Below are 12,006 nucleotides of genomic sequence, written 5' to 3' on the forward strand. Positions count from 1 at the left end.
TAATATGTAATGATGAAAATGACGACACCGGTAGAGCTTCGGCAAACGGCGGGGCGCGGCGCGCGCCGCCACGCTCGGCGCCTCGCGCTCTCGAGGCGGGGTGAAAGGTGACGTATCTTCGCCTACAGACAAACATGGCGGAGACCGAGCAGCAGCGACCAGGTAAGGGATGTGCTGCCTTTTCGCGCCTCGCTAACTCGCTGGTTATAGTGCGTTTTCCCCTAAATATTTTAAATCAGGTTAACTAAAGTCTTATGTTCAGTTTTTCAGTTATACCTGACTGGTGTCATTTCGGTGTTTTCGCGCAGCTAGCTAGCAGATATGGATGTAAATGCTGTTATTTTTCTGTTATTTCTCAAGAAGTTTTTATTGTTAGTCTGTCTCTGTTTAGCGACTTTATTCCTATGCCGTACAGCTAACTAGCGCAGGTGACTCGTACGGCCACCTAATGACTCGTTAATCAGCGAACTAACGACGAGATTGTTTTGGGTGGGTAACCGGAACGGTTACTAACGTTATACTGCCTGCGACTGTAACCAGTTAGCTGTAATATGGTGTTTTTTAAGACTTAACCCCGATTTAGTGATAGCAGTCGGGCTCTCTGATAGCCGGCTAGTCGTTAGGGGTTATCGAGTTTAATAAGTGAGTAGTGTGGCCAGACACAGGGCAGGATAGAGACATACATTGTAAAGAACAAATGTACAATAGCCTTTATTAGAGTAATTTTATGTACTCGCAGATGTATTACTACGTGCACTTTAATTGGAAACCTGAGACCGACAGGATGTAAAATCCAAAACCCATGATATGGTCCCTTCTTATAACGTGAGCCGTGCGGGTGCCCGGTCTCCATGGCGCACCGATGAGGCATTGTCTGACCTTTATAATTTAACGTTAATGTTAACGTCAAGTTAGCAAACCATAATAGCCGATGTCTCTTATTAGTTGATGAATAAAGCACTGTAAGTGGTTTAATTTAATCTGATATATAGATTGCGAGTAGGCAACTAAAGGGCTCATGGATTTCAAAGTAAAATTACAAAATTTCCATGCATAATTGTATAATAAAACACCGTACTTGGTCTGTCAGGAAAACTTGTATTGTGAAATGTGACATTATGGTCAATTTTGTGATCGGGGTCCCAGTTCTTTAGCTGGGTGTGCTGGTTTTTGAATATCCTCATTCAGACGATTCTCTGCCTTACTTGTATGTCACTTTGGACCAAAGCATTTGCCAAATAAATAAATGGAATTGATTTGGCTTCTCCCCAAATGCAACTTACTTCAAACAGGAAAGTAAGAGTTTACATTGTGGGCTGCCTTGCTCTTAAGGGTTATATGTTATGGTTTTCTATTCAGATATACAGCTGCCCTCGTATAAGAGCCCCATCTCCCTTTATATTTAAATTTTACAGTTGTGTCTATTTAATAGATGCAAATCATTTTCTAGTTGTACTCTGTATGGTCAGTTATAAGTCAACAGCATAGCAGTCTATTTTCATTTTATGTGCTTGGACGAAGACCACAGCTATTGATCAGAGGGACAGAATAATCCCTAAGGCTGTCAGTGTTGTGTTTTACAGCTTGACTCAGGTTACAACTATTGATGTTCACTGTGGAGATTAGGGCCTATTTTACTCTGGGAGTTTAATTTAGACCAGTATATTTAATTTAAAAAGTTAATGTCGAAGCATATTTAGGTCAAGAGACTTGGAATAACTTGCTTAACTTGTTGATCTAAGGGATGTGTGAATCATTTTCCGCAAATAGTCCAAAATGTGAAGATCCAAACCCCCACAGGCGCCTCCCCTGAAGATGACACGGCAGCTTCGCTCCCCAGCTTCAAATTCTGCATCCCCAAGAAGGAGATCAACATGGTGCCCGACATGGGCAAGTGGAAACGTTCGCAGGTGTGCTGCTCCCTGTGGCATGCGGGTCCTATGACGGGTCCTGTGACATCCCGGGGAGGGGGGGATACAGCCCCAAAGCGATTCATATCGGGCACCCACCATCTTGATGACTTATGTCACTAAGGAGGAAACCTCAGCTCACATTCCTTCAGAAAAAACTTTTTTTTTAGTTGCAAACCTATGGGGAGACAGGGGTGGGGATTAATTCAGAGTCTCCTGAACAGTTGCTTCAGGATAATTCCCCATTAAACAATTACAATAAATGTGTCTGGGATTTAAATAATTGATCACAGGGCTGCTTGCTTAGTCCCCCAGTTCCAGAATACCCCAAGACCTTGAGATCTCACGTGGTTAGTTTGTTGTTAAAATGTGGACTTATCTTCTCCCAAGGCCTATGCGGACTATATCGGATTCATCCTGACCCTGAACGAAGCTGTAAAGGGAAAGAAGCTGACGTGCGAATACAGGGTGTCAGAGGTAGGACGGCTGCTCAGTTTGATGTCCTTAGAGCCAACAACTAGCCATCTGCCTCTGTGTGTCTCCTTGTGGGTTTTCGTTTTTTCCGCTCGTCACTTTACAGTATGATTAAAAAAAAAAAAACGTTTTTCAATATTTTATGCTCAATATTATTTATAGTGCCGTTTCCTTAATGTTGGATGGAACCAACCACAACTCTTTAAAAGCTTTACTTCACTGTCTTTGATCAGAAGGGTGCCAGTTCAGATCTCAGTCAGCTGAGTGATTCCACAGTCGGGCCCTTAAGCCTCAGTTGCTCGAGGGGCTGCATGACCTTGCTCTCAGTTGTATGTTGCTTTGGATTGAAGTGTTTGCCAGTTAAATCAAATGTGATTGTAAATAAATGCAGGACGTTTGTCTGCATTGTGTGAATGTTCTTCGCTTTTGCACATGCACCTTTCTTCCTGACATTAGGGCCTGACGATGATCCGACTGATTGATCTGATTGACTTGTTTGCTTGCCCACCATGTCAGACAGTGCAGAAGCTGCTGGATGTGTTGAACACACTGGACCGCTGGATTGATGAGACGCCGCCGGTGGACCAGCCGTCCCGCTTTGGCAACAAGGCCTTCAGGACGTGGTATGGTAAACTGGAGCAGGTACGCTCTGAACCCAGCGCTTCCATTTTATTTCCTCTCGCCGCCATATATTTAGCATCTCTCCCAGCACGGCTGCCCCACAATGCAGAAATTACACCATAGCTGCACTCAACTACCATTAACATTTAAAAGCAGGAGAAGGGGGCTCCGGGCTGAATTTTCCAGGGTGAATCCAGGAGGAAGATTCCTTCAAGGAGTCAAGGGCAATAAAATTCCCAACCTGCCGTCCAGATACAGTGACACTGTATACAGTGACCTGTAAACTTTCACAGTTCCCTGGTACATGTAGCGATATATGGGCCTTTGTTTATGAATCATTAATGCATTTGTTAATGTTTAATATGTTTATGAAGCTTTTGTAATATTTTGATCGCTACTTCAGGAGGTCTGTTTTCAGTGCAGTAGGTCCACTGGAGATTTTCTGCTGGCTGCCTGTTTCTGTGGCAGCTGCTTCGTTTCCTCATTAAGATGTCGATGTTGTCGCTGTGTTTCTGTCCACCACTGCAGGAGGCAGAGGCCCTGGTGTCCACCATCATCCCCCCTAAGCTCGGTGCCTCCGCCCCGGAGATAGCCGTCTATCTGAAGGAGGCTGTGGGGAACTCCACCAGAATAGATTACGGGACAGGTAATCATGGTCCAGCCCACGTGCGGAAATTCCCGCTGTCTCCGTGGGAGCCAGTGTGAGAGTTTCTGAGAAGATGCATGTGGAGCTGAAGGTCAGGACACTCTGTAGGCACGCTCTGAGTAGCGGTGGGAGACTGTCAGCGGTCTTTATGAGAGAGGAAACATCCTCAATAATTGCTTCTTTGCTGAGAGCTTCTAGTTGCATGAATTATTTATACACCTCTAAGAACCCCAGTTCCTGCTCAAAGGTTAATTTGTGCTGTTTCTCCTTATGTACTGTAATTCGTTCACCTGCTGCTTTTTGTAAATGTCCTACATATAGTTGTCAGTTACATGCACACCTTTTTTTTGGCGTTTTCGTTTCCATTGTTGTGAGTCTCGTGTATGAAGCGCTGGGTGACTGTTTGGTGTCGATTGCAAGTTTTCCCAACCTGCAGTTGAGTATCTTGCATAGAACTGAAGGTACTTTTGACTGGGGGTTTTTCCCAGGTGGATGTAATGAGTTAGATTATGATAGAGTTTATTGATCCCAGTGGGAAATTCTGTATTGCTGGCAGACCTTGTGGAATTTAAGGAGAGTTTCAATTAGTGTCGTATGGGGACAAGGATGTACAGCGGTGCCTGCAGTTCAAGAACACAATCCGTTCCAGGAAAGCGGTTGTGAACCAATCTGTATGCAAACCAAGGCAATTTTTTCTATAAGAAAGCATTGAAATTCGAATAATTCATTCAGGAACCTACCAAATAATAATTTTTATTCATTTTTTATTTTTTTATCGTAAAAACTTTTAAAGAAAAACGCAACAGTGCGGCGACAGGCGGACCGAGGCATCGCGGGAGCAGGGAGAGACATGGAGACTTGCTTGCCGGGGAAATCACGCTCTTTATTAACAGTCCCTAACCCTTGTATTGTTGTTGTTGTTAATGTTAATGGTTTAATTTCCCTATTGTCACGCGTGTGCTTGTACCTGGTCCGATTCTTGCGTGTATTTAGCATGTGTACATGTTCCACCGTGTGCATCTTGCAGTTCGGCGGCTGACAACCTTGTGTTTCCAGTCTGTGTGTTTGGGTTCGGTGCTCGTTGGCTGCCTGTTGGTGTACAATTGCACGCAGGGCATGCTGGGACGCGCTGGGGCATGCACCCCACCGGTGCTACAGTAGTACAAAAGAAGGAATCTGGTCGAGGAATCTGTTCGTCAACCAAATTTTGTACGTGAACCAATGCATTTTTTTTTTTCAAAATAATTTTTGGTCGCAAACCAAATTGTTCGTAGACCACAGTGTCCGTGAACCACAGGCGCCACTGAACTTTAAAATATCAGTACAGTATTATGTGCCAATGATTGGCAGGTGATGCCAGTGAGTATTATATTTTTGGCGGGCAATGCATCTGTAAAAACAGCAGCGATTTTTCACTATTTGGATCAATTAGACTAGAGGAATGGGATACAATGAAATAAAAATGAAGAGAGCTCTCTGTGTATGAGTATGGATCGCACCTTTTGATGATTCGTAAGCTCTTCAAAGAGCCAAAACAGCTTTCATGTAAGCACTGACATTTAGGTTACAATTGGGGATCATTGATTGCTGGGAAGCAGGCCTCTGCTGAAGGGTACCTCCCATCCTCAGACGGACTGGCGGATGCGACTCGGCAGCCATGCTTTTTGTCGTCCCTGCAGGGCATGAGGCTGCCTTTGCCGCCTTTCTCTGCTGCCTCTGCAAGATCGGCGCCCTGATGGTGGACGACCAGCTGGCCATAATCTTCAGGGTGTTTGACCGGTATGCGCATTTGCTTCTGGGGGCTGGCTTTCTGGGGGGGGGGGGGGGGAAGGTCACGCTTTAGTTGCCCGTCGTCACGCAGGAGCACCTCAGGGCCATAGCTGCTGTCACCAGCCAGACACCAAATTAACTCCAAATTAACCCTGATCCAGCGGCACACAATCAAAAATGATTGATAAGCTCCTCCTGGTTGTTGAAGGAGGATCTTTCCGTGTCCGTTGTTGCGCCTCCTACAGGTATTTGGAAGTGATGCGGAAGCTACAGAAGACCTATAGGATGGAGCCAGCAGGAAGCCAGGGCGTCTGGGGGCTTGATGACTTCCAGTTTCTGCCCTTCATCTGGGGGAGCTCCCAGCTCATAGGTATGCACAGCTGAGGCGTAAACGGCCGGATAGAAGGGAGACCCCTAGTGGAGAGCCGCTGCCGTTTCTTCCCTGAGCGCTCCTGCATTGCAGATCACCCCACCTTGGAGCCCAGGCACTTTGTGGAGGAGAAGATGGTGAATGAACAGCACCAGGACTACATGTTTCTGGAGTGCATCAAGTTTATTAATGAGGTGAGAAGATCGCCTGCAGGATTATGTCAGCAGGTTTCCCACAGTTCACCCTGCCCATCTGCCAAGGTCATCTAACCTGACAGTGTCCTGGGATCTGCCACGCTGTCATCTGTAAGCGGTCGCAAAGGCAGATGCAGGCATGCACTGTGGACATGGTGGATCATGTGCTCTGCTATAATGTCCTTGTCACTGGTTACACCTGAAGGAAGCTGCGGTGGGTTTCTGTGGGTCTTTGGGAGAAGATTCTGCAGCTGTGTGCACACGCTTGTAACCCACCCCCTCCTCCAAATGAGTTCAGCCCTCACATGTCTCCCTGCAGATGAAAACTGGCCCGTTTGCAGAACACTCAAACCAGCTGTGGAACATCAGCGCAGTGCCCACCTGGTCCAAAGTCAATCAGGGACTCATCAGAATGTACAAAGCTGAGGTAAGGGTAGCGCCGTGATGTGGGACCTGATGGGCTGCAAATCCTGATAGTTGGGCCCCCCCCCTGCTGGTGAACCCCGGAACAGCATGCTTGACCAGTAAAACGTTCAGCTTCATGGACAGCTGTCGATTATTAGCATACTGCATGCAGGATGTGCACCTCTCAGAAAAGAATCGCATGTTAAGGCACATATGTGCAGCTTTACATATAATTGACCTGAGCACCAGGCCTTGTGTAAGAGAGTGACTGGCTGTGTGAGTCCTGTTTAGTCAGTGCTTCTTCTGTTAGCTGGTAGCTCTGCCCTCTCGCTACCCTTACTATTGGTAGCCTGCCAGCGTGTGGGCTGACTGACAGGTCCGTTTAGGCCAGATAATACGGTCTGTGGGCTGTTTTTGGCCTGACTTCAAATACACATCCATCGTGTGTCGCCTGCTGTTGGTTTTTGTCTTGACTTAATGCTGCGTCTTTTCTTTGGCTCCGTGTGAAATGCATTACTATTTAATCGGCTGCTGTAAATGGTTTAATCAATGTTTAATCAGAAGTTTCGTGCCTCTTGTGACTTGCACTGTGGGCTGGGTATTTTACAGTGAGTCCAAACCCTTATTTCTTAGTCAGATGTGGGGCTGCTGCTTCCGAAAAGGCTTTCGGTACGTTGCTGAAGCTGCCCCCGTGAGCTGACTCTTCTGCCTGTACGCTCTTGCTTTATTCCTGCAAATGCTAGTGCTAGTTTGGTAGCATGAGATCACAGGACAGCTCACTGACTGGTACTGTAGCCACATGCCCGCTGGTTTGGGGTTTGAATTCCACCGTGATTTGTGGCTTTGCAGTTTATATGCTCTTCATCTCTCTCCTGTGAATCTCCCTCACGGTCCAGATGTATGCAGTTAGGTGAATTGGCGTCTGTCAATCCCCCAAAGTGTGTGTGTGTGTGTGTGTGTGTGTGTGTGTGCGCGCGGACATGTGCTTACTCTGCAATGGGTCGGCCTCCTGCTTAGGAGGTACCACCACCTTGTCTCCCTTGCTGCCTGGAACAGACCGCAGACCCTCCTGTGAATGAATGCATATGAATGGATGAATCTGTACTTTCCGTTTTGTTGTAGACAAATGTCTGGAACAAAAACATCTTATTTATTCTGTAACTGTTAGAGCTGTGTGATAAAGACTCAATGTCCTAATTGTTATGACGTTCCCCTACTCCTCCACCCAGTATGGCAGGGATGAGATGATGGAGGTTTTGGCCGAACCAGGCAGAGAAGGGTTAAGTAGTAGAGATGCAGACCCCCCCCTCCTGTTCCGGGACCCACATCCTGAGGCGCTTCCAGAAAACCGTTAGCCCCCCCGCGCCCCCCCACCCCCCCTTCCTGCACACACACAGTTCATACCCTCACGTCCTTTGGGTCTGAGACAAACAGTCTCTCACTCTGTCTCTCAGCCTTTATTTCCCCCTCCCTCGGTGCCCTGTACTCCTGGTTCTTTTCCTTTTTTCTCCATTCTCTGTGGCATTTTTGCACATTTTCACTAAATTGCACATTTTGAGATGATTTAACCCGTATATGAACCGTCACCCAGCTGTGTGTCAAACACTTGTTTGTGACACACAGGGTTCAGTTGCTAAATGATGTTAGCTAGTCGGCTAAGTATAATTCTCATTCTTATAGGCTGTATACCAGAGGTGGGCAATCTGATCCGCAAAGGGCCAGTTTGTAGTGCAGGCTTTGGGGAGCATCTTTGTGTGACCTGCTCAAACCCAGGTGTGAGGACTCTTCAGCCAATCAGTGCTCTAAGTAAGGAGATGCAATAAAAAGCACCCCACATTATGGGCCTTTCTGGGTAGGACTGGCCTCCCCTGCTTTAGAATGTTCCACAAATATGCCGTCCTCGGTCCTGCAGCTGAGTGACACATTTCATGCCGAGTTAGTCTGCCTGTTCCTTTCTGGCTCCCTGACCTGTTCCTACTCGGGTGTCTGTCTACATCTCTGTATTTGAGAGAGCAAGACCAAGCCTCCAACCATGTGACCGCTCTGTCCTCTTCTCCCCCCAGTGTCTGGAGAAGTTCCCCGTCATCCAGCACTTCAAATTCGGCAGCCTGCTCTCCATTCAACCCATAAAGCCATGAGTCTGGGTCTGCGTCTGGGTCAGAGGAGCCGGGTGGAGGTGGCCAAAAATCGTGGAGGGAGGGGGACATTTCAGCCCTTAGGAATCTATGTACAGTAAAACCTCATTTTCACTTTACACCCCCCACCACCAAATCTCTAGTTTTTTTATTTCCCCCCCAAGATCAATCACATTCTGTGTGCCAGTTTGAATGTGTGGATTAGCAGAAGTGCTGTTTTTACCTGTGTACCTATTTATTTATATAAATATCCTGACAGCGTGGGAGTAAAATAATGTAAGTGAATGGAAGTAAACGGAATTAAAAAGTAAATCCGATTTTACTACGTATTCCTGTAGTCAGTCTGCCTGAACAGAGCTAGTTTCATCCACTGACGGCACAGTGTGGCGATGCCCGAGGTAAGCGTGCCATCCAAACATCGCTTGGCTAAGACTCTTTGGGTAGTAAAGAACATTGATTCTTCAATGCATTTACGTTATTGAAAATTGTACATAAGCTGGAAAAAGTCTCAATAAAGATATTGTTTGTGTATGAAAAAGAATTGTTGTCAATCAAGGGCACCCGGAGCAGACAAGCCGCGGCGTACACATGGGATGTGACTGTGTGCCGGGTTTGTAAACCCACTTCACAGAACAAAGTGGACATAATTACAAATGTAACTAGTGCTCTTTCATATCGGGGCCCTAACTGAGCCTAAGTCATCTGAGCTGTGTCACAGACATACCGATTTGGGACTTTAGCAAAGACTTTCGTAGTATTAGGGTAGTCCACACAAAATCTGTCCTGAATCTTTAAGTCCCAAATTTTATGTCTGTAGACGACAATGTCCAGCGAATATTTAGGCATGAAATGTTAAGGTGTCTAACGGATATTATGCCTTCTGTAGATGATGCTGACATCGACGGTGACATTTCAATCCTGATTTGAATTGACTTAGAGTAAAATACATGCCCAATGCAAATCATCTCTATTTTAAATTTGGTCGTAACGCCTCAATCGTTTGTCTTGCGTCGGCTCTCTGTTCCTGTCACATGACATTCGCAAATTAACGAGGGGCGATCTCCCGCAATCCTACGTTCCTAATCCTTGATTTGCTGCAAATCTGCGGTGCCTCTGAAATGTAAAATTCACTACATATGCATTTAATTGTAAATTCACACCCATTACAATTCAGAATAATAAGCACTATAATGGAATTTGTTTTTGTTTTTGGCCTAAGTTCAGTATTAAGTTTTTTTTTTTTTTTTCTTTTTTTTTTTTTTTACACGCAGGCCTAGATGCCTACTACGGTAAATGTGAAAACAGATTGAGGTGAAATTATATACTTCATACGGTAATGCAGCACGTAGACTACCCAGGTCATCCGGGGTCAACTAACACACTGCGTGTGTCTTCAAGCCATTGGGTCAGATCTCAGAAGCCAAGCTCTGCTTGTGATTCTGGAAAGCAGGCCTGATATCTGTGCCGTTTATGGGGCTTGTCTCCTAGTCACTGGACAATGTGATTAAACTGAAAAGACAAGAGCTTAGAAGATAAACATCCGTACAAAGCCCATAATTACTTGCATCGTGTAGGCCTACCTCTTGGATCTCATTAGCATAGATCGTTGTCAAGTTTGTAGTGAATAAACTATTTCTTTGTTCACTTATTTTAAACAGTGGTGCATGCAGACTCATCTTTGATTACGTAAGGAGTTCAGTATTCCTCCCTCTTTCCCATGTTCTCACCTCATCAGGGATAGGCAGGACCGCACTGAAGACAGATACAGCGAATAAATGTTAACTTACAACCTGACTAACCTGGTTAGAAACATTGTCCGTGTAACATCATCTGTTCATATTGACTATATAGATGTTCTCATTTGCTATTTGTATCTTCATTTTTAACGACTGACTAAACAGTTTTTCAAGTTACGAGAACATAGTACGCAAATTGCGCTGCAACCTAATTTTATGACGTATGCTATTTCTTATGGCGGCCGCTAGGAGGCACTCATTGTCCACCAACCGGATCAGTCCCCAATCCACTCAGAACAGAAAAACTGGGACGTTTTAGCTTATATTTGGTATGGAGCGAAATGTTCTTTAAAAACAATTATAATGAAAGACGAATACACGATAACTGGTACATGAATAAAATTATAAAATTATTTAGAATAAAATTCGGCTAGGAAAGTATGTTTTTCGTCGCTCCGAGAAAAAAAAACAATGTATAACCAAAGACTGTAACTCATTCACAATAGATTTAACATTTTAAAATATTAGGTTATGCTAACTATGTATTAAAATTTCAACACATTTTATTTTAACTCGTAAATCCATTGGTTGATTTTTGTGCAAATAATGACACCAAAAAGCGGAAGGAAAATTCACCGCGCATATTTACTGATGAATATGTTGAACATAAACAAACAGAAATAACGCACATCGAACCTCTGAAATGATCTATTGGCGATTAGCGATTTCAGCTAAACGACCTGCAGCATCTCGTCGTGATTCGCTGGAGGTTTCGGGCAGCGAAGCGGAAAAGACGGGAGGGGATCGGGAGACGCGGGGAAGCGCATGGCCGAGGTCAGCGTGCGCTGCTGCTCACGGGCTTTTTAATACCACCTTCATTCATTGATTTTGAAGAACACCACCAAGTGGCATGTAGCAGAGATAAACCGAAAGTGCTGCCAAGAAAGGAAAGTGAGCGGCGCGCTGTTTTGGACTATGCGAAATAAGGCGCAGACATACACTGCATCTAATGGTATTGGACGTGAAAAAATCCAACACGATAAAAGGCATTATAATATGCAATATACGCGATCCCATTTGACTAATCGTGGATATTAAGGGATCGTAAAAAACGACATGATTATAATTTCTGGTAAAGTACTATCATTGAGGTGCTCCTGCAGTTTAAAGTTATTTGACAATGTACCCATCAGAAAGAGTAAATGCATTTCTGCGCATGTCACAGAAATGGAAATATGTACACATCTGTACTATGGTCAAAGTTAGTGTTTACTTACTGGTACCAGTAAAATAGTGGGCACAATGAGTTACTGCCAAGTTTAAACTTAATCTTCTAGTTAGGGTGTAGGCTAGTCGATCTATTGCAATAACGAATAGAATGAATATGTTTTAGTCAGAGTAAAATCTCAGACTGTGACATTCTGGTATGGATCATTATCAGCTGTGCCAAAAGTTAAAATGTGCGATTTCATAACTTGGCACTATTCTGGGATCCGCTTAGCTTGGTGTGATCGATAAAAAATCCTTGCCTTTCTGAATCAGCAAGAACCAGCATTATCTAGTTACTGTGAGAGGCTTCAAGAGATCCCACTCCGGGACGGTCGGCTTAAGAATGGCTTCCCAAAGATGCAGACTGTCTTTCATGCTAATTCCGGAGATATCGCACCTTTGAGATCTTAAGGCCTACCACATATTGACATAAGAAAGCAAGAACTGCCTCTAGCTATTAATATTTAGGTGGTGTT

General features: G+C 44.9%; 1 protein-coding gene across 1 annotated transcript; it reads left to right on the forward strand.

Annotated features, from left to right (window-relative positions):
- Positions 1 to 3: 3 nt before the first annotated feature.
- ptpa (protein phosphatase 2 phosphatase activator) lies at positions 4 to 9,066 on the forward strand. Its single transcript, XM_048984353.1, has 10 exons — positions 4 to 162; positions 1,801 to 1,910; positions 2,301 to 2,387; positions 2,901 to 3,026; positions 3,534 to 3,651; positions 5,331 to 5,430; positions 5,667 to 5,791; positions 5,885 to 5,985; positions 6,305 to 6,412; positions 8,454 to 9,066. Exons 1-10 carry the CDS (start codon positions 135 to 137, stop codon positions 8,526 to 8,528), a joined length of 978 nt encoding a protein of 325 aa, XP_048840310.1. The 5' UTR covers positions 4 to 134; the 3' UTR covers positions 8,529 to 9,066.
- The last annotated feature ends 2,940 nt before the right edge of the window (positions 9,067 to 12,006 follow it).

The sequence above is a fragment of the Brienomyrus brachyistius genome, chromosome 2 (assembly GCF_023856365.1).
Source record: "Brienomyrus brachyistius isolate T26 chromosome 2, BBRACH_0.4, whole genome shotgun sequence".
Lineage (NCBI taxonomy): Eukaryota > Metazoa > Chordata > Actinopteri > Osteoglossiformes > Mormyridae > Brienomyrus > Brienomyrus brachyistius.

Coding starts and splice junctions, on each gene's coding strand:
- ptpa (XM_048984353.1), top strand. CDS start 135: ATGGCGGAGACCGAGCAGCAGCGACCAG. Junction 3,652..5,330: donor CAGAATAGATTACGGGACAG/GTAATCATGGTC, acceptor TCGTCCCTGCAG/GGCATGAGGCTGCCTTTGCC. Junction 6,413..8,453: donor TCAGAATGTACAAAGCTGAG/GTAAGGGTAGCG, acceptor TTCTCCCCCCAG/TGTCTGGAGAAGTTCCCCGT.